This window comes from Rhineura floridana, chromosome 13, assembly GCF_030035675.1.
Source record: "Rhineura floridana isolate rRhiFlo1 chromosome 13, rRhiFlo1.hap2, whole genome shotgun sequence".
NCBI lineage: Eukaryota > Metazoa > Chordata > Lepidosauria > Squamata > Rhineuridae > Rhineura > Rhineura floridana.
In genome coordinates, this window is record NC_084492.1 from 34,148,126 (window position 1) to 34,171,878 (window position 23,753).

Below are 23,753 nucleotides of genomic sequence, written 5' to 3' on the forward strand. Positions count from 1 at the left end.
AAATAAATCAACAGAATGGAGGATTCGACAGCAGGTGAGAGAACATTCTGCCCAGACAGCATCCCGACATAGACAGACCCTAAATCTGTTCAGTAGGAGTCCACAGCAGCAATTTATGTGTCACTGTGAACAAGAGCCTTGATAAAAAAAAACAAGATATCACTCACTTTGAGTGGAAAATCAAACACCTTGATGTTGTAAGGTGTTGGTGCAAAAATGTTTCTTTTTTAAAAAAAAATGTTATGCAGTTAGTATGATACCCAAAGGATGTGACACTTTGAACATATGAAGATGTATTGAACCATAGGTCCATCTAGCCCCAAGCTGCCTATTCTAGGTGGTTGCAGCTCTCCATTTCCATGGCCTTAGATGAAGAGGGGACTTTCCCAGATTCCCTGTTTGAGATTCCCTGCCGCGTTCCAAAGCAGGTATGCAGAGGACTAAACTCAGGACCTTCTGTATGCAAAGCATGTGCTCTGAGCCGTGACCCCGTTGATGACATTTGTGGAGGACATATCTCCTTTGTAAATATTTCCTTCTAAAGGAGGAATGATTACGGTTTATTGAATTTCTCAATTTCTTACTGAGCAGGTCTTTGCTCAATAAATATATCAAAATGGGCTGTATCCAGTTGATGCCCTTGCACAAGCACAAGCACTTCTGATGTAGTGAGAGGTGTCTATTACTAGAAGTGGAAGGGAGGTGATTTTTGCAGATTCTCCCTCTTCCTTGAATATTCTTCCTTGCAGATTCTTCCTCTCTCCTCACTGGAGTGAAATGTTAGAAGGACCAGTGGATTCCACCACAAAAATGTGTATTTTCTGAGAAAAGATGTTCAGAGATAAGTATTTAAATACAAATTTTCATGTAGTTTTTTTTTTAAAAAAAATGCAGATTAATGTGGAAACAGGACAGAACTGAGTGAGTATAATTCCATTCGTACCATACATTTATTCTACTGTCATTCCACTTTAAACAGTCATGGCTACCCCCAAAGAGTCCTGGAAAGTGTCATTTGTGGGAAGTGCTGGGAGTTGCTTATTCTCAATTGCTAAGGATTGGATTTTAATGTAGCAAATTTCTGCGACTATTTTTGAAAATGGATTTTTTCGTCTGCCTCTAAAGCATCAATTATGAGATTGATAATTTATCTATATTTCCTTTTCAAATATTGATATTTCTTTCAAAATAACAATATTTTTAGAGGAACTATCTCCCTAAAAATATCAACGTTTCCTTTAAAAACATTGATATTAATATTTTTTTTCCAAGCCATAAAGCCCACACAGATTGATAAAAACAGCAGCTAGTGAACACAGAACGAACTCAAATCAATATCAGCCTGTTAGGTCAATGGAATGCTTTCAAACCAGCACCGGCCCTACCTCAGATCTAGCTATTATGGGATGGAAGGACTTCCACTCTTTTGCATAATAGTATGCTGAATTCACAACACTTAAAAAGTAATATCCTGCACAGAGCTACAGTTCTCAAGTTTCTCTGGGAAGAAGGACTGACTGTTATACCTAGGGTTGCCAGGTTCAGGGCCTGATTCTGATCCTGTATCTTTAGGAGAAGAGAAAGTCAGCCAAGTGCAGGTGTTCTTGCAACACTGTAATGGGAAAAACCACAAGGTGGAATTCTCCCTTCCCCCTGGACAACTTTTAAAGATACAGAAGACCTCTTGGAGGCTGGGCCTGGCAATTGTAACTCTATGAGGGTAATAGCATTTTTCTAACAACTCTCAGCACCCTTCATGAACTACAATTCCCAGGATTCTTGCGGGGGAGGAGCCATAACTGTTTGAAGTGGAATGATAATGGAATAAATGTATGTTGGGAATGCGGCCTACCTGTGACGATGACACAGACCTGAAATAGTCTGATAGACTGATTCATGTGTCTCTCTTTCCCACTCCCTAGAAATCTACCAGTACTAGAGGTATTAAATGAGAAATAGTTATTTTCCTCTAGAAATATGTATCAAATGCTGAGTCACTTCATAGCAAGGATGGGTAACCTGTGGCATTCCAGATGTTTTTGGACTACAACCTCTATCATCCCTGACCATTGAGTATGATGGCTGATGCCAATGGAAGTTGGAGTACAACAACATCTGAAGGGCCACAGGTTCCCCACCCTCCACCCCCACAAAAATTGAGAATTGCAACACTTTCCAAGTTGTGAAGTGGTGGTGGTTACGGTATTGACATTTGTATTTTGCTCTTGTGGATAATTAACATTACACCTATATTCTAATCTGAAAAGAGCCTATTAATTAGTGCAATCACAGTTTAGATAAATGTTTATTCCCCATATGAAATCAACAAAGTGAAAGTGATGAACTTGGTGCTTATCTCCCATCAGTGATAATTAGCGCTGTGATGCTATGGGGGAGGCACCTTTTTGTGAACCTTCCCTGTGAAACTAATTTATCTGATTGTTCAGAAGAGTTGAGAAAGGGGTGGGGTGATACCCATTCAGAGTAAGGGCAGGAAAACCTCACTCTGATTTGAATTTGTAATATCACTATTTAGCCACACCTGACTACCTGCACATGGATACATGCATACCTGTGTGACTGGCTAGGAACATTTTAGGAAGAAACCCCATTAAAAATGGCACAGAAGTTGCAGATCAAGGAAATATGTAGCTGCAAATAGGCAGCAATCAACACGTACGCACACATGCACAAACAAGGAAGGGAGTTCATGAAGGTTCCTAACTCCTAACACCCCCCCTCCATTCACCTTCTCAATTCCATGGATGAAAATTTGGTTCAGTTCTAGGAATGTGCTAGAATTCCTCCCAATTCAGATTTGGTACTGAATTTTCCATTAATTTGTTTATTCTCAGTTGCTAAGGATCAGATTTTGATGTAGCAAATTTCTGTGACTAAAACATCGATTGTGAGAATTATAATTTACTATATTGCCTTTTCATATATTGATATTTCCTTCAAAACATCAATATTTTTAAAGGAAATATATCCCTAAAAATATAAACATTGATATTAATATTTTTTTCCAAGCCAAACCCCCCCCCACAGATTGATAAAAGCAGCAACTAGTGGATACAGAACTAACCCAAATCAGTGTCAGCCTGTTAGGTTGACAGAACGCTTTTGAACCGGTGCCAGTCCTACTTCAATTCTAGCTGCTATGGAATGGAAGGACTTCCACTCTTTTGCATAATAGTATGCTGGATTCACAGCACTTAAAAAAGGACTCTGAGCAAAGTCTAACATTTCTGTCCTAAAGGGACAGTGAGTGGAAGACACATCCAAGAAAACCTGTCTGTCATTTATGTTGCCTGATCCCATAGTTCATATCTTGAATGCATGGAGGAACAATTTTAGTCATCATTAATGGTGGTGGTGCAATCTTGTTTAGGTAATTAGTAGTGCTTAATTAGTAGTGCATACATGTAAGCAGTTCTGGATTCACTCCCAGGAGTCCACAAGAGTGGTTGCTGTTGCTACTGTTGTTTAGCTGATGTGAGGAAGAGAGGGGGAACAGCTATATTGCTCCACAAATACAGAAGTCCGATTCATGTCATCCTTATAACCCATGCCACAGATAACATGGTCCCTGGGTCCCTTTGTCTGTGTTTACTGTTGTAAGTGGATTTGAAAGCTTACTTCTTCTGCATCACACTTTTTTGCCTTTTGGACAGAATTCAGTTTTCATTCCATTTTCTTTGACACATCGAATATACGTGTGTGTTTTTTGTCTTGCCCTATAACACCCATTGTTTCATACAGAACCTTAGAGAGAGAGAAATTGAAAGACAAAGCAAAACAAAGCTCAAGGGCCTGAATGCCCCATGCAGTGGAAGGCTAGAGAAGCAAACCAATGATCTGAGAATGGTGGTGAATTCCGTATACAGCCACTCTTGTGGCTGTATAATTAGGGTGAACCTTTCACAAATAATGAAAGCTGGCCTTTAATGGTAAGGAAGGATTCTCTCTATGCATCTCTTCTGAACAGTGGAGCAACTAAGGCCCCACAGCCCAACATCAGGATCTAGGCTAACATAGGCATGCTGGGACTCATCAAAGCTGACACAGAATTCTTTCTTCTCTTTTTTTTCTGAATTGTGTTTTTGTAAGAATATAATAGTCCTGCTAGATCAGACCAAAGGTCTATATAGACCCACATCTTGTTCTCACAGTGGCCATGAGGGTGCCTGTAGGGTGCTCACAAGCAAGTCCTGAGTGCAGAGGCATTTTCACCATATCCAGCAACTGTTATGCAGAAGCATACTTCCTCTTGCAGCGGAGGTAGCAGACCATAGTCATTGTGGCTAGATGCCTTTGATAGCCTTATCTTTCATATAATCAGGGGGCAGCCATATTTATTATTATTATTATTATTATTATTATTATTATTATTATTATTACCAACAGAATGGTGCTTATTCCCAACTAAAAGTATTTCGCATCCAGGCAGAAGAAGCAACCTCCATATTGTTCCTGTAGTCATGGCACTTTGATTTAAATGAGTTTAACATGGGACATTACATGTGCTCAGAGTATTATTTTTTTTAAAGAGTTTGGGCAAAGTAATTCAGAAGGGTAGTACATGTTTGCAAAGTGTTGCCTTCATTCTAAATTAGCTTTACTTTACCACAGTGATTCCATCACACAGTCAAGCTGATTCCCTGTGTGACAATGGCCACTGTGACATCCACCCCTTTGCCTCTCCAGGATTCTGCCTCCTGATACCCCATGCTTGGATCAGGAAATCTCCCATGGGACATCTGCCTCAGCCTGTGTCAGATACACCTTCTGAACCACAAGCTTCAGCCCACCACCAGTGACCACTGGTGATACACTGTTAGCAGGATTGGTATAGGTATAGTTTGGTATGGAATTGGACCCTGTTGTTGTAGCGTACTTTGGGGGAAGCCATGATTGTTTAAAGTGAAATAACAATGGAATAAAGGTAGTGGTTGATGTGATTGCTGCAAGGAAGAATATTAGTATGAAGAAAAGCAATGGCTTCCAACTGAGGATGCGAAGATGCTCACAGTGAAGTACTGCTGCTGCATGAGTGCCAAACATGCTGCTCGTGTCTGTTTTGTCCCCAGGTACAGTGTGTATTTTTACACACAGGCTGTCTTGCTGGGTGTCAGGGGCAGGGACTGTCTCAATGTGTGCCATGGATGTCTTCTCTCTATGAACCCCCTCCCCACTAAAAAGAAAAAAAATCACCAAGAAATAGGGTCCTTTTCTTGAAGGAGAAAAATTATATAACTCACTCCCGCACCCAATTTCATCTCATTTCTTTTTTAAAAAGAAATGGTCACTAAGTCCAAGCATAGCCAATTCATTCTAATAATTGGTACTACTTTATTAAGTGTATTTGAAACAGGGCGAGAACAAAGGTCCCACCAGTAACAATGGATAATTATGGGTATATCTGTTAAGATCAATACAGGGTAAGTTATGTTATGATATGTGAACATCCAAACAAGTATGGAATTTGCACTCAGACACCCCCCCCAAATGATGAGGCAAGACACAGAATATGGGATGAAAAGGGCAACATTTTTGTTAAGCCAAATTATACCAAATTGAACCAATTATCCGCCTAACAAAGGAGCCAATTAACCCAAATGACCAATTAAGCCAATTATCAAATTAAGATCTGTGGAGGAAAACTAAATAAATATTAAAGATCAGTGCCAGCTCCTAAAATCTGAGTGCTATAAAGCATATGCCCGATCCTCAGATTTTCAGACAAAGAACCTTGGCTCTAGGTCCAAGGGTAGTTTTGCTACTTACTCCTAGGCCCATCCTTGTTGGCATGTTAACTGTGCCTAGGGAATTCTGTCCAGATCACCTTCAGCTCCAGCCATGAGACACTGATCCTGTGATCTGGGCCTCAAGATGGGCTCCTCTCCCCACCATCTGGTCTTGAGACTTTGAAGGACAGGTATGTAGAAAACCCCTTCACCTTCTAGAAGGTGTCTCAAGGTTCTTTGTTTTAATATATATTTAAAGCCTGTTTTATGATGTCTTCAAGTGTTTTTAATATTTATTTATTTTATATTTTATTATTATTTATTATTTATTTATTACACTTTTATACCGCCCGACTAGCAATAGCTCTCTGGGCGGTGAACAACAAGAATACAATAAAATCACACAATATAATACAATAGAGCATATAGAAACAACATAATCTAAAATCAGTTACAACACATTTAAAATTAAGTTCACTTAAATTAAAATGCCTCGGAGAAGAGGAAGGTTTTGCCGAAAGGATAATAGTGTCGGCGCCAAGCGCACCTCCTCGGGAAGACTGTTCCACAATTCGGGGGCCACCAATGAGAAGGCCCTAGATCTTATCACCACCCTCCGGGCCTCCTTATGAGATGGAACCCGGAGGAGGGCCTTCGTAGTAGACCGTAGTGTACGGGCCGGTTCATATCGGGAGAGGCGTTCCGACAGATATCGTGCTTTTGTTTGCCACCCTGGGCTCCTACTGGGAGGAAGGGGAGGACATAAATCAAAGAATAAATAAAAATAAATAAATAAATGAAAGGTTCTCACCAATTTTTCCACTTACTCCATTTTCCTAACTCCACACTGACCTTGCAAAAACAACCTTCCAACCTAACCCAACCACCAATTCACAATCCAGTATGACAAAGAAAAAAAAAATCTCCCCAGTTAAAAAAACAACAGAAGGTAAAATTCCTGTGAGCCCCCTTAGTGGCAATTAGCTAAGCCTACCCTGAAAATGTAATGGATGGGAGGGCGGGTGCCACCAAAACCAGCAGTGAGCAGGTGGGGTGCAAGGGCCAGCCAATCAGATGACTCTGCATACCATCCACAGCAGATTAAACATCTGCACCTGGCACCAAGGGTCATGCCTCACCAAAGTTGGAGCCAGGTGCACAAGACAATCCACCCTCCCCACAGCGAAGCCAGTGAAGGGGACCAGGTTTGCTGTTCTGCTTAGTTTCATTGCAGGTAATGAGAAATCTAGACGCTCAAGGACAAGGAAGAGGGGAGGGACTGGGAGGAAAACTGTGCCAGTTTAATTCGTGTCTCTTTATGTACATTGTATTCTTGAACATCAGGAAATAAATACATATGAAAGATTGTTGAGTTCTTCAAACTTTGTTTGGAAAATAATGGCAAGTTTCAACATATGATGTGAGAAGTCATTAGATGTTACCTTTTGAGACATCATGATATATGAGCACACATCCAGGATGCAGCCAACCCCAAAGTTCTGTGTTACCACACATATATCTGTAGTCTTGCTTCAAGTGTCTAATCAGATCAAAGAGGTTGACAGTCTCACGGACTAATGCTGGAAAGGCCTCTCTCTCCCCATTCCATCAGCAGAAATGGAGAATTTCTGATATAACTGCCACTGCTTTCTTCCAAGTGTGCTCCCAGCAATGTGGTTTAAGAATGCAAGGTGAAGCCAGAGTCATCAGTCATTAATGGCATCATCATAAATAGGCCGATCTGGAAGATTTCACTTGAAGGAGCTTAATGATGGTCTTCATTAATCATGATCCCAATCCCACATCTTGAACTAACAATACTTCTACAGCTAATGTAGGTTGAGAAAGTCTGTTACCAGGACTCTGGCTCATGGATGCTTTTATTCAGAAGCAAAAATATGTGTGAGAAGGATAATAAATTATGCTGTCCCAAGAAGCTTTGGGATAATTAATCTTGTTTTTCTTTCTTTCTTTAGGAAATCTTTAAGGCAGAAGGCAGCCTTGGAACTGTAAGGCAAAGAAGGTCTATTGTGGCAACTCCAATCATAATTTCTGAAAATCAGAGACCTCCCTTTCCAAGGCATGTGGGCAAGGTAAGTTGTGAAATGTACCAGCCTTAACCTAAATAGATTGTTTCCACTTGCATTTGCAGAATTATCCATGTCTACCACCAATGTGATTGAGTAAAATGTTCCTCCTCCTCCTCCTTCAGGTATTTGGGATAAGGGTGCTTCTTCTGAATCACCTGGTCTTGCTTCCAAAGTGAAATCAATGCATTAGGAATCACCTATTTTTCCAGCATTTCAGTCAAAATGTTGGGAAGAGCACAGTTCATGATTAGCTTGCTGCAGCTTTCATTTCCTTCTTCCCTGCTTCCCTGGCTGTAGTTCAGTGGTACAGCACATGCCCTGCATGTAAAAGCTCCCAGGTTCAATTCCTGGCATCTCCAGCTACAACTGGCAAAGACCCTTGTAATATCCTGGAGAACCACTGCCAATCAAAATGGTCTAATCAATATAAGGCAGTTTTCATGGGCACATTGATAAAACACTACAAAAAGGTAATCTTGATGTGACTGTGTATGATTGCATGCAGAACTCTTTTTGTGGACTGTTTTACCAATGTCCACTTGTAGCTGTAGATATTGATAAAAACAACAAAAGAGCACTATAGATGTGGTGTATGGCTGTTTGTAGCAACATTCTTTCTGTACTGTGGTTTACTAATCACAAGTAAAACACCATACAGAAATAACAACAATGCTGTTGTAGGTATGATCACACCAATATTTTTCTTTTTTTGCATTGTTTCCTATGTGGGAATCAATAATACGGAGGAGGAAAATGATGAGATGAAGGAACTGAAAGTAAAGTACACTTGTTTTAGTATCAGAATTGGTTCTAGAAATTCTTCCATCAAACTGGAGTTCAGAAGGAGTTAAGACATAGGAGAGAGTCTACAGAATAAAGAAGGAATGGAATGGGATAAATCTACTCTTTGCTTATTTTGGAGAGAGGCCTGTTTTTTTTTGTTGATGGAGTGGATAGACTTTTTGTTGGAACATATAAATTGGTAAGAAAGATGGGTTCCTAATACCATCTCTAAAGTAGCTCCTGGTCACTGGTCATCCTGCCCTAAAATCCATATGTGCAGTTGCAGCGGTTTGTAGTTACAAGAGAAGAGGGCAGAGCTATTGTATGTACTAGAACACTTGACAGATCTCTAAGAAAAAAACTTATTTTTTACACACACATCTGGCAGTAAATGTAGGAAGGTGCATAATGTGACTTTTTCAGTTATATTAAATTTGAAGGGAAAGTCACTTATTATTTATTTATTTATTTATTTATTTTTAAAACTTATATACCGCCCGACTAGCAATAGCTCTCTGGGTGGTGAACATAAATACAATAAAATACAGGAAAATACAAAAGCATCACAATCTAAAATCAAATTTCACAAAGATGAGATGTTTATCAGCAGCTCTGTATTCATCCACCACAAAAACATTTTTATATCAAATCTAGGGAAAGGGTACTTGGAATACCCTTGCATTTCAAGTGGTGAACTTAGCTCTTGAATCATAATGCTTATAGATGGGTCAGCTGAATCCAATGATGGTGAGGGTGTCAATGAAAAATCTTTATATATGATTACATGAGTTTAATAGTGATCTGCTAGATCAGGACAAAGACCATAAAACCTTGTTTCCCAAGGTGGCCATCCAGATTCTTCTGGGATGCCCACAAGCAGGATATGAAGACAAGAGCTCTCACCTCCCATTTCCCCGCTCAGCCACTGGTTTTTATTCACTACTAGTAAATATTAAATATTAGGCAGTCGCCATCTCTGTTATCTTTTTGGTACCTATTGAAGACCTTCCTCTTTCAACAAGCCTTTTAAGTTGAGACCTTGTCCCAGTCTGCTTCTGTGTTGGAATTGCTTTTTAATACACTTTTAAACCTTTGAAAAAAATGCTTTTAAAACTTTTTTTAAAAAAAATCTTCAAAGCTTTTAAAAATGTTTTTAAAGTTGTTTTGTTTTAATGTATTTCATGTCTGTTTTTATGATGTTTTAGAGTGTTTTTAGTGCTTCTGTTTGCCACCCTGGGCTCCTGCTGGGAGGAAGGGCGGGATATAAATCAATCAATCAAACCAACAAATAGTATACTGATTGACATGTCTCCAGCTCAGCATTTGGTAAGAATGTGAGCCTGATGGATCAGGCTAAGGGGCCATGTAGTCTGGCATCCTGCTTTCCATAGGGAAGTCTACAAGCAGGACATTAGGGTTTCATGAGAACACAGATATTCTGAGAACCCAGGATGAAGTGCTTTGGTTTAAATGGATTGTAAAGAAAATATCTAGAGGGGAAAGAGTGATACTATCAGTGTCCTGATGTGCGAGAGCTAAAGGCTCAGAGGAAGCGTGACAGTGTCCATCAAGCGGCCAAGTCAATAGCCTGTTTCAGGAATCCTGAGCACTTACAGGACCTTGGACTGCTCCCTGGGGACCTGCTGAGGTAGCTGTAACCAGCAGTTGTCTCTGCAAGCACCTAGATCCAACTAAAGCTTTATATGTGTTGAATGAACCTGTCATTTATTAAGCCCCACCTCCCCAGAGAAGCTGGCTGGCTATTAAAAGACCCCTCACCTGAATTTTCAGTCTTTGGCTCCTGTGGGGCTGGGGAGACAGCTACTCTGAATCAGTTGCTGGCAGCTGGGCTCTGTCCTGTGGCTTCAGAACTCCTAAAGAAGGTTCTGGCAGTTCTTTCTCCAAAGATGGAAACTCATCTTCCTCTGAATCCTCCATTGCACAGTGCACAGTCACTGTGAAATGGGGCTGTGCACAGTCAAAAAATGCAGAATATTTTCTCAGGATGACCAGATTTTTATAATCACCCCCGAAGTCTGGAATTTGTAGCTATCAAAAGCAATGGTAGTGACAATGTGTCTTGGTCAAATACTGAAGGGTATCAAAAATATCCTGCATGAAAAACTAGCAGGGAGGGGAGCATGGTAGTCCCAGGACATATGATGCAGGGAATTTGCTAAGTTTATTTGAAGTTATGAAGGGATGGGGTAGGAATATACCCTTGGTAAGTGTTTGGTAATTGTTTTTCATTTCATTTCTAACAGGCCCATTTGTTTCATTTTCTTTTTGTTATTGTGCTACTGTTTTGTTTCTCTTTTGTTACAATTTCATTAATTTTTAATTTTTAATTTGTTTTGTTCCTGCACTGATTACAGTGGAGACTTCGCTTTTCTCCTGATGTCTGTAACTTTGGAATTTTCCATCCAAATGACAAAATTACCAGGTGTTGCACTATCCCCTGAAGGAATCAGACTTGCCAGACACTGATGCTGGACTAGATGGGCCTTTGGTCTGATCCAGTAAGGCTCTTTTCATCTTTGTATGTTCTTTAGACCACAGGTGGCTGGATCTGTGAACACTAGACTGCAGAGGGGCACCACTGGAACATAGATGTGTCTTGTACTGCAATTAGATAATGGGAGCATTAGCTTTTGTTCTTGTCCATGTTGGCAGCAATCTCAGAGGGAAGCCAAAGAATGAAAATCCACAAGCAAGCCAAGCGACTTGTGTGTAATAAAAATGTAATATTGAGTGTTATTGAACTTGCTCCCTATAAGGACGTACACAACTGAGTTGATCAATACAATGTTATAATGAGTTATAGTCATCAGATCGGAGTGGGGAAAATGAATTAGCTATAACTCCAAACGGTCATTTTCAGAAAAGATGTTTGTCTGGAAAAGCTACTTGCTGGCAATCTGTGTTCCTCAGGCAGGAATGCAGTTACAAACCACTTCTGTGTCAACAAAGAATAAAGGCAGAACATCTCTTGTTCCTGAGCATGTAGTGATGTGACAGAGAGCTGCAGCCCATGTCCTTATGAAATTGGAGACTGATATGAGCTGTCAGTGCCTGAAGGTCTTTTCTTCTGGGGAGTTGGCACAACACTGCCTTTGCTGTTGCCATGTCTATGAATTACACAGCCACGAGACTGGCTTTATACTATAGCCAGAATGGTTTTTTTTCACATTCAGCAATGTTAAACTGAAAATACCCCCATGCCATTCTGCTGCTTCCCCAAACACATTTCAAAACAAAACCTTACAATGTTTATAGTCCTGAACTCAGAAACACTTGCTTAACAACCCTCTAAGTTTCCATGGTGATACGCAAAAGAGTCAGAGATAGTCAAGAGTTCAAAGTGTTAAACAAGATAAAAATAATCCAGACCCCTCTTGGACCCCTCTTGGATAATTTGATAATTTGTTGAAATTAGTTAAAAATCAGCCATGTTCACAGAGTACCTTTAATCCTATTACTGACCTTGCCCCATACTCTGACCTTCATCTTCTGCAGTTTAAAAGTTAAAAAAAAAATGCCTGGCTGATTTTTAATTAATTTAAGAAATTTAGCACTGAAGTCTATTATAACATTGGGCATGCTTAGTAAGAACCAACCATCAGTGTTCTAAAAAACAGACTCACAGCTGTTTGGTTGGCTAATTGGGGGGCACACCCAACCAGCCATTTATTTCATGTTAGACAGCCATGGCGTCCCCCCCAAAATCCTGGAAAGCGTAGTTTGTAAAGAGTGCTGAGAGTTGTTAGGAGACTCCTATTCCCCTGATGGAGCTCCAGTGACCAGAGTGGTTTAACAGTCAACCCCTCTTCTGGGGATTATAGCTCTGTGAGGGGAAAAGGGCCTCCCCTAGCAACCCTCAGCACCCTTCACAAACTACACTTCCCAGGATTCTTTGGGGGAAGCCATAACTGTCTAAAGTGAAATAAAGGTCTGGTGTGGATATGGCCAGTGACAGCTTTGGTTTACATTTGGGTTGGGGACTACATGTGCCTGCTGTAGAATGAAAAATTGGGGGAAACCCTGAAAAAGAATGATACTACTGTTCACAATATTTTCCTTTTGGAGAGGAAAGGAGCTTTTCCTCTGCCCAGTGCCCACCCACCCAATCTCCTCCCCTCCCCCTCCCCCTCCCTCCCCTTCCCAAACTCAGTTTTACCTAGCCGAAGCATGATTGCACAGGAGTAAATCCCACTGAACTCAAAAAGAATGGAAATGATCAAACCTGCTTTCCCTTCCTCCTTCTCCCTCCTAACCCCTCCCTCTTTCCCCTCCCCTCCCCTTCCTTTGTCCCTCCCTCCCCATCCCCTTCTAACCCCTCCTTCCCCTCCCTCCCTTCCTCATTCTCCTGTCCCCCTCCTCCATGGCCAGCTTTACCTATTCCAAGCATGATTACATGGAAGTAAATCCCATTAAACTCAGTAAACATTCAAATGTTCAGAGCAGTCTTTCCCTTCCCCCCCTCCTTTCCCCTTCCTCCTCCCTTCTTCCTCCTCCCCCATGGTCAGTTTCACCTATCCTAAGCATGATCGCACAGGAGTAAAATCCCACTGAACTCAATAAACATGCAAATGATCAAACCTCCCCTCCCCTCTTCCTCCCTCTTATCCCCTCCCTCTTGCCCCTCCCTTCCTCTTCCTTCTCCCCTCCTCCCCACTCCCCTCCTCCCCTTCCAAACATCTCCCCCTTCTTCCCCCTCCCCCTCCTGTCCCCTCCTCCTCAATAAGTATGCAAATGATCAAACCTGCCCTCTCATCCTCCTCCCTCCTGCCCCTCCCTTCCCCTTCAGAGCTAACATGTGCCTCTGAGCATATGGTGAGTGGTGGCAACACCTGCAATCAGGACTGCATCTCCAAAGATGGAGAATTACATTCTTAAACTGCAAGGGTTTTTTGCCTATTAGTGAATATACCAGTAGTAACACCTTGAATTTGGCCTGGTAACAAATTGGCAACCAGTGTAGATCTCTGGACAGAGGTGTTATATTCTAACAGGGTCTCACTCCTGTCAGCAATCTCTCTGTATCATTCTGCACTAATTGCTGTTTCCAGGTCAAGTGCAAGGGAAGCCCCACATAGCATGCATTGCAGTAATCCAGTCTTGATGTCACCAATGCGTGAACTACTGTGGGCAATCTCTCCCTGTCCAGGAATGGTCACAGTTGTCTTACCAAGTTCAGCTGATAAAAGGCACTTCTAGCCACTGAGTCTACCTGGGCTTCTACTGAGAGCTGGATCCAGAAGTACCCCCAGACAGTGTACCTGCTCCTTTAGGGGAAGTGCAGCCCTGTGAAGGGCTGGCAATTGACCAATTTCTCAGATACAGGGACCACTCCCCTAAGTGCCTCTGTCTTGCCAGGATTCAAGCTCAGCTTATTTTCCTTCATCCATCCCACGACTGTGTCCAGGGCCCTCACAACCTCTCCTGATTTGGATGTTATGGAGAAGCAGAGATGAGTTTCATCAGCATATTAATGACACCTTGCCCCTAAAACTCCTAATGACTGTTCCCAATGGCTTCATGTAGATATTAAACACCATTGGGAATAAGATGGGATTCTCCTGCACCCCACAGCACAACTGCCAGGGCTGGATTCGGTCCTGTTGGTATAACTGGAACCACTATAGCACAGTGTCCCTAATTCCCATTCTATGGAGCTGGCCCAGGAGGATACTGTGGTCAACAGTATTGAAAGCCACAGTGAGATTGAGAAGCAGGAGAAAGGTTGCACTATCCCTGTCCCGCTCTTTGTGAAGGTCACTCATCAGAGCAACCAAGGCTGACTGACTCCCAGTGATGTTCTAATGTCTGGTTCCTGGCCATGCTGGTTGCTGATGAATGCCGTCTCTGTGGCTTCTTCCAACATTAGCCATATGTGTGGACAAAACACAATTCTAAAGTGTGTGCTTCTACTAAAAACTTGCGAGCAGTGCCTTGAAAGCTGACATGCTTGAGTGCTCTGCTAGATGAGGCTACAGCGTGTAATACCTTGCATGACTGAATCTTACATGAGTACAACTTGATTTGTGCTTGCAATTTCCTCACTAATAAACATACGACATGTCCTAACTTAGCCAGGGCTAATTTACGACTGTCTTGATGATCTGAACCACTGCATCAAATCCAGGAGTCCAGCTGACAATGCAATGGTTGGGTATGGTCTTCCTTCCTTTAAATACTGTGGCCTAGATACAAAATCCTAATGGGACCCTGTTTGGGGAGGGAAAAAACAACAATACAAGACAGTCCTGTGGCACTTTCAAAGCTAACAAATGTACTGTGGTTAGGGACAGGCAGAAATCCAGTTCAGTTTCGGTAATACGAATGTGCATAATTTGTACTTCCCAAAAGATTATATCGACCATAATGTACACTTCTCTGAATTTTGTGATGCAGATCTTCAACCAAAAAAAAAATGTACAAAGATATGTATATTGGGGAAAACATGCAGAGAAATTAATATGTTATTTACTGCATATTTATTTATTAATTAAAATATTTATAGACCACTCCCCATACAAAATATGAAGGCAGTGTAGGGCACAATATGCAAATATAATAAAAACATAAAATATCATAAAATTGCAAAATAATCATTAAAAAAATGGCTGGCTCATCTTGAAAAGTTGAAAGAACTGAATAGGTCCATTGGCACAAAAAGGTCAATCAAGAGAAAATTAGCAGTGAGGACGCCTGCCAAATCTCTGATGAAAGAATATTCCACAGCATGGGCTGGTGATACAAAATGCCCAACATCCAGTTGAGGCCAGTCAGGCTTCTGTAACATGGAGAACAATAGTGCTTCTCCAGATGATCTCAGTTATCAAGCTGGGATACAAGGGCTCTGACGATACTAAACGTAAAGTGGACCCAAATATTCTGGGCTTTGTATATTGGTTCAGTAGCATATGGGCGGCCAGTGCAATATTTTAGCAGAGGTGTCACATTCTGTTGGCCATCTGCCCTCATCAGCAGTCTGGTGACAGCATTCTGCACTAACTGGAGCTTCCAGACAAGGCCCAAGAGCAGCTTCATATATAACAGATTGTAGTAATCCAGTCTTAAAGTTACCAGTGCATTGGCTACATTGCTAGTAAAAGGCACTCATAGCTACAGAGCTCACTTGGGTCTCTTAGGACAAAGATGTATCCAGGAATACCCCCAAGCTACACCTGCTCCTTCAGAGGGAACACAGTCCCATCCAGAACATCCAGTGAAAAATAACATACAAAACCACACAACATTAGGCAAAATTGCACACAAAGATGTGTATATTAGGAGAAATGTGTACAAAAATGCAAACGACTCTTCAAGAGGACTTTAAAAAAATTGCAAACTGATGCTGAGATATGCTGAACCGAATTTAAGATGGGGAACATGAGAAACTAAGAGAAACTGAAGATGACAGATTTGATATATAATTATGATTAAATGTATATAACTGTTAACGCCAAAATAGACTTCTAAGTGGTTTACAAGTATAAAAAGCAATTACATGAGCACTAAAATATAAACATCCATAATTAAAATGCACAGTTCATGTGTGCAATAAAACAATCCGTGAAAACAGCACAGCAATTAAAGCAGGAGGTTGAGAGATCGAGGGAATACCTGTGGCAATGGGAGCATCTTCAAAAGTTGGTGGAAAGCCAATAAAAACAGGACACCTTGTATTTTAGTATTCTATACCACTGGTGCCACCACAGAAAAGGCTGGCCTCCACATCACTTCACACCGATAATCATTAGGCTGTGGTGATGATTCTTTAAAAGCCCAGGCAGCCCATAGATAGATGTTGCAGTATTGGATGGCTGGTTTCTGAACAACTCTTCTGCATTTGGACCCATTGATATCATGAGAGTTTATCTTCTTAACTCCCCCAGACTGTTCCTCACTTCTGCAATGTTGACAATGGCAAAATGAAGTGGAGCTTTCCATACACTTAGGGTAGTCCATGTGATGTCCCAAGATGGTGTCGACTACAACTCCCAACACCTTTAACTATTGGCTATTCTGGCTGGGGCTGATGGGAGTTTGAGCCTAACAACATTTTGATGTCACTGTGCTTTATGCAGGCTGCTGTCTCATGAAGCTTTATGCCATTATTCTGACAATTCCTTAAGTGGAAATCCAAACTTTTTATCCAGTGGAATATGGTGGGAGTTTAATGCTGATTTTCACGAGAAATGATTCCAGAAATAATCTGTTTGCAAGCTTGGGAACCTGGAAGATCATGGGAGTTTTGTGCAAGCTGCAGTTGCTCACACGATAATCATCCCAGCATGCAATGCATTCCCACCCTTTGGGCACGTGCCAATTTAATTTTTTCTTGATGAAAATTGTACCGGTATTCCAGCATAGGAGCAGGTAGCAGTTTTTCCTTTCTCTTTTTCCCACACTCATCCCTGTGTACAGACGCTAACTCATGTAGTGAATTATGGGGCAACTACAGTGCACCTGTGTATAATGGGTGATGGATGAAAGCAAGACATTGTTCATTGTAGCAGCATGAAAGACATTTGACAGAAATGCTGGTATATCGGCCAAAAATGCTGTGGTTCCTTCACTCAACAGGTAGTACAGTGTGAAAGGGATTTTAGGAATCAGGACAGAAGCACTACTGATTTAATCCATTAAACTAATGCAATAAGCCCAGTGTCTGAAAGCAGCCTCAGTATTGTTGGTATGTGCTCATCTAGAGTTCTTAATGCACTGTCAAAGGAGAGAAAGGCTATAGGCTAAGAACTGCTAAACTACAGGAGAGTGTATGTCTTAGCTCTGGGGTCAACTGCAGGTCTCATGTTGGTCCTTTCAGTAAGGAAGACTCTGAGGCAAGGTGTTGCTTTTGCTCTGGGGGCTGGTTTCCTACCCCTTCCAGCCCTATAAGCTGGTGCCAAATGCATGATGTGTTTCCCCACCTGTGATCTGTTTCCAATGGCAGGTGCCAGCAGGGATTCAGAAATGTATTGTGTGATGGTCTTGTGTTGAGTACTACTTTGTGTGGTGATGGTGGGTGGCAGGAAGCTCTCCAGAGGGATACCAGTGAAAAATCTAGAGCCTGTCTGGGGAACCTGTGCCTCTCCAGGTGTTGTTGGACTCCAACTCCCATTATCATTACACCATTGGCCATCCTGGCTGGGGCTGATGGGAGCTGGAATCCAGCAACATCAGGAGGGCCACAGGTTCCCTAGCCCTGATCCAGACAGTATTGGCAATAACTTGGTTTCTTACCCAGATGCACCTTCAATTACGTGACATTGTTGTTGCATTCTGCCTAGCCAGCCACATTTGTTTGGGGAGTTTTCCAACCCTCCATTGTTCACAGTAAATGGGAATAATTGAGAATCTGCCTTTTTTAAAACCACAGAGGCAACACTTTCATAGGCAGGGTGGACATTTGTGTCCTTTAATTATTAAAAAGATAACTTCTAATTAGGCAGAACAACAAAGAAACAATGCAGAGATCCGTTTCCTCCTTTTTTATATTATTGGCTGCCTCTCCTGTCCGCCTGGGAGCCGGCTTATTGCCTTGTAACTGACTACCCCCTTCTTCAGTATCTCTTAATTAAATAGCTATCAGACACCAAGCATGAGCCTGTGTTGATGAGTCTGGCCGTTTAACAGGCTCTTACACTTCTGCACGTGAGCCAGCATTCTTGTGGGAAAACACTGAGATTAAAATATTTTAAACACACTCTTGGCAGGGCTGCAGCTCGACGGCCAGATGGCCAGGGTTACCAACGTTGACGGGCATTATTGATGCATTTCCTCACACTCTCTTGCTGATACAAGCAGAGGGATGTCGTATTTGGGGGCTGGCAATTTTTTTGGTCTTAATCCATGTTACTCTTCCAATTTATCTGTCCACATCAAGTAGAATGAAGTATGGAGCAGCAGGATGAACAATTCTCCTTTAATTACTGGGATGGTTTATTTGTCAGTGCTCCATGAAGAATGACAGATATTTATCCTACGACAAATGGAAGGACAATGGTTTTTATCTGCTTACCTGGTGTGATTGCCTCTTGTCAATCTCTTTTTATATTCTGTCACATGCCATTGTGATCAGAAAGTGACAGCTGTGTCAATAAGGAGCTGTATGTCTCGACTCAAGCCTGGAGTTGGTCTAGAATGGGGTAGTCAACATGATCTCCCCCTCCAGCTGTTGTTGGACTACAACTCCCATCATCCCTGATCCTTGGCCATGCTGGCTGGGGCTGTTGGGATTTATAGTCCAACTATATCTGGAGGGTATCACTTTGGCTATCTTTGTTTAGTGTGGTGAGGTTTTGGGTTATCAACAGGGTTGGGACAATGTCAGGACTAGGAACCTTGGGCTTTGCATGTGTTTTGGGACAGCAGAATCATCTATTGGAACACCTTTAGCAATGAAACATTGTCAGGCTTTGTCAACAAAACTGTGAGGCAGATTCAGTTACGTCACAAGCCCCTTGGAGAACTCTTGGCAGGACTGATCTGAGAAGGAAGAAGAGGAGGTCTGGGATCCAGGGGAGGGACCCAGTGGGACGGGAGTGATGGATGGGGATGCCAGGGAGGGAACAAGTCATTTACCTATTGACAGCCCTTCTTTCAAGGTGTTGGCCAACATGGATGAAGGGGTTGAGTTATTACTCTATCCCTCACCCTGCCTCCAGCAATCATTCCACCTCCCAGCCAGCCCCCTGTTGCCAAACCACCTCCAGCACAGGAGAGGATGTCAGAGGAGGAGCCAGGGGATGGTCTGGCTAAGTTGTCTCTGCCTCCATTGTCATCGATGCACCAGAGGCTGTGCAGGTGCAAACAGACTGAGGTCATTTGTCAGCCTACTATAGGAATGCCTGTTTGCTTGCCCAGTCCCAAGTTGGGAGATAAGTCTTGCACAAGTAGTTGTGCCCATTGCATCTTTTGTAAGAGGGACATGTCAAGCATTGTGGTGATGTCTGCATTTGTGTAGCCATGCCAAGTAGTGCCTTGCAGTGATCTTAACTCAGTATGAACTGTAATCTGATCTATGTTCCAGTTTTGTTCTAAACTGTGAATTAAAGCCATTGGCAATAACTGAGCCAAGAGTCCTGAGTCTGAAACGGTTGGTAGGAGTCAGAACAGGCTGACTGGTCCAAGTTTATCCATTGAGGCTGAGTAGGAATTTGAACCCAGGACCAAGGTCCTTCAACAGTCTGAGTCCAACACTCTTGCTACTACACCACACCAGTTCTCTCAATATGCAGGGTAATGAAATGAAGTTATCTGGATTTTCTCCCCTTCCCTTTGAAGTTTCTATACATTGCTACACCTGGGCCCAAACTACTCATGATGCTTTTGTACTGAAACACACACACACACACACACACAGAGAGAGAGCTATGGGGGGGACTTGGGGTGTTAGGCTGTTGGTAAGCCTCTTTTGGTTTGCGAGCAACAAGTTGGTAATCCATTGGTTCTTCCTAACTGTATGATTCTTTGATGCTTTTGTCACAGATAGTGGATGAGATTCCTACTTTATAGGAGTGTTGAAAGACACATGAAATTTTAGATTCCTACCCCCGTTTAAAAGCTGACCCCCTCCCCTAAAACTCTCCTTAGTTTCAACAGCAGTTTGTCATGCAACATAGGATGGGACTAGACTTCAAGGAAAACAAAACTACCCCACACTGTGTGTGTTTGCAAATGGTTGTGTTTTAGAAAAACAAGGTTACCCCTTCCCATTGTTTGTATAGAAATCATTGTGTGGTCCTTTGGATTCTGGCCATCGTTATGTACATAAGAATTCTAGCATTGCTCTTTATCCCTTGTTGTTGCATTGCCTGGAAAATATTTCACGACAACTCTTTAATGTTAACAAGTGAGTGATTAAGCTGACATTTTCATTCTCAAAATGGAATGAATAAGTGATGTCCTTTGGATCATTAAGTAAGCACATTTATTTAGAGGTAATGGGTTTTCTCACAGTTCTGTCCTGTTTAAAATATTGGTGGCTACATAAGCAAGTTTCAGTGATTAAAACAAACAAACAAATCTGGTTTAAATTAGCTCTCTGCTGAAATGAGCCTGTCCTCCAATTTCTTCCTCTGTAAAAGAGGTTTCTGCTTTCCTGCCTTATCTGCAGGGTCCTTTAGAATGTCTTTCTAATTACGGCGAGTGCAGTGTTGAGCTTACTTTATTGTTCCAAGGCGGTGGAGTGATGTGTGCTTGCGTGCTTGCGTACAAATATTTTTTTCCATTAAACATTTCTTCAGCACTCTTCAGCTTCCTGCACTTCCTGTTCTGAAAAAAGCCCAATGGGAGGAGTTTACACGTGGCATCGTCCCCTGCTTCTCAACTTGGTGGGGAAGCTGTCCACCGAGCTCCTTAGATTGGTGTACTTGCTAATTTTGTTAAGGGAACTATTTCATTTTACCTTTTTTTTAGAAAAAAATCCACACTGATTTTTTTTTTTTAGGTGAAAGGACTTCCACTTAAAAGAAAACAACAATGTATAGCTATTGGAACCATGGTAGCAGCTTTTCCATGCTAACAGGAAATCCCAGCTAAGGATGTCATACGGTTTTCAGAAAGCACATGCACCCAGGAAGGTTGCATTGTGCAGAGCACCTGAAAGATTCTTGGTGAAATGAAAAAAAAATCCACTCACAAACACCATTCTCACATCTCAAAAGTAAGGCAAGTGCAACCACCACCACCATTCCATACATACATCCCACCCGTGAGTATCTCATAAAAAAGGTCCGTCTCCTATCATAATTTTTGAATGCAATTTCTTTTCTCTTTAATCAATGGCAAATGGTCAGAAGCCGCAGAAGAATTTTTGGCACAGCACTACTTTAAAAGACCACACCCCTGATGAAACATTCTGGTCCAAATTGTTCTGTTTGCATAAGATGTTTTTGGAAGCATTGTTGCAACTAAACTGGAGACCTCCCACACTTGGACAAAAGTAATTGTAAATGACCTGAATTATAAATAACCCCTCTTTCTCTTTTTTTTAAGCAATGGTTTTGGGGTATAATAAGTAGAAAGGCATATTTAAACTCTTTTAAAAAAAATGAGACAGAGGGAATGTCCTTATCTAGTTGCTATGGCAACAAGTGAGTGGGAGATGCATTAGCTCTATTGCAACAGTGGAATTAAATTTTCTGCCCAATATTGAAATATCCAGTACCTAATTTCCTGTATCTTCATAATAAATCACACTAATGACCTTGGAGATATAATCTAGTCTATGCTCAAGAGTTTATTTAGCAAAGGATAATATGAAGGGATTAACTCTTGTGCTGTGAGCATTGACCTAAGCCTTGGAATTTAAGGAAATCTTGATTTCTTTGTTAAAGGAAAGGCAGAGACATAGGTGCCCAATGTTTCATGAATGTGCTTGTGCCCTTGCTACAAAATGACATATTGGAAAAATGGATTTCAAAACAAAACAAAAACTCTCCTAAGTGTTTGTGCATCATGGACGATCAGCTTCAAGTGAAAGACACAAGTATCTATTAGCAATGCCTTTCCTCAAGAGATCTATTTTGAGAATGCTGGTTAAGGTTGCAGTACTAAACACACTTACGACTGATGTAGGAAAGCCTGTATTTGCCGTTAGTCACTTGCAGCACTGTTTCTATTCTGCTGCGGTTTGACCTGCAAAACAACAGCAACCCTATCTTATTTGTCTTGTTGTCTGCACTGGTGAAATTACATAATTATGTACATTATGTAAATTACTTTGTCATTTCATTATTTTATCACATTCGTTTAAGTGCAAAGGAAACAATGCAAATGGAGGATGCATAATCAATTGCATATAGTTTGCAGACTGAAAGCAGCAACAACAATGAATACTGATCATATTCACTGGATTGATTTCCATTCCAAACATGGGATGAATAACTGAACATTGGCAATTTCAACTGCTGTTTCCATTTTCATTGGAATTCTCAAACATTCATACTAATGAGTAAGCCCCACTGAAAACAGTGAGACTTACTTCTGAATAAATTTGCATAGGATTGCACTGTCAGTCATATAAGGATCTTCATTCTCATGCTAAGTCTTAGGTAACCCTTGCCACCTGGATTTCTGACTAGTTTCCAGTATATCACTGGCAAGCTGGGCCACAAGTGGCCATACTTAAATCTAGACCCGATGGGTGTGTTCTCTAGCCCAAGGTTTCTACCACCACCACCAATCTCTCTCAGAACACCTTCCTAGCTTTCACAGGTATGATTCTGGCTACCAGTCTTGGTTTGACTTCTGACTCATCTGCTTTGCCATTCAGCTAGCCATTACCTTGTTCACACTGCTGACTCAGTCATGACCCAGTGTCTGCCTTTAGCAACCAATGTTACCCGGATCACGTTGCAATAAGGGATCCAGCAAGATTGTTCACACCCCAGCTACTGTATGTGACATTGTATTTGGTACAGATGTGCATGAGCCCCAAGATTTACTTTGCATCTGTATTTGTAAAAAAAAATGGGCCTCTTTCTGAGTCTCTCTGTGCTCTCTCTACTTCAGTCTCTTTTTCAGGTTTTTGACCACTCTGTATAAAATGAATCCCACTTCAATGTTTCAGTGTTTAGGAATCTATAACTTTCCTCCCTTGGGGCCAAAGTGGATGAAATCTACAGGCACAGGTGCTTCTCCAGAAGGGATAAAGCATGCCAAATTGCAGACAAAAAGATCCAATGATTTTTTTGTGGGGAAGTAAAAAGGGCTTCGCTTTCCTCTATTCCTTTAATATAAAAATATCCCTTTTATATTTTTTGAGGGGTTTGAGGGTTTGTTTCTCTTATTCTTTCTTACTTTAAAACAATTAAGAGGTGGCTGAGTGGTGTGTATTTTTGCTTGTACAATTAAAACAAACTTTTCAGCTCACACCAGCCTTCCCTGTGCTAGGTCTTACAGGCCTCCAATCTGAGACAGAGGGAGAGAGGGAGGATCAGGAGTCTCTCCCTGAAGCTCAAATAGACAGTGTTTCAGGCAGCTACATTTATATAGCCAAAGACTAGGCTCCTTCTTGGTGACCAATCCAGAACATAGGATTTCTTGGACTGGAAATAAAAGAGCAATCCTGTGCACATTGATTTGGGTGTAAGTCTCACTTAAGTAATATTCACTCCAAAGT

At 41.5% G+C, this 23,753-nt stretch overlaps 1 protein-coding gene across 1 annotated transcript in view; it reads left to right on the plus strand.

Annotated features, from left to right (window-relative positions):
* CDH13 (cadherin 13) overlaps positions 1-23,753 on the plus strand; it is a 793,102-nt gene that overhangs the window by 354,109 nt on the left and 415,240 nt on the right. Inside the window, exon 4 of the mRNA XM_061594241.1 lies at positions 7,724-7,840. Within this exon, the coding sequence (XP_061450225.1) occupies positions 7,724-7,840 (117 nt within the window). The remainder of the gene's footprint in view (positions 1-7,723; positions 7,841-23,753) is intronic.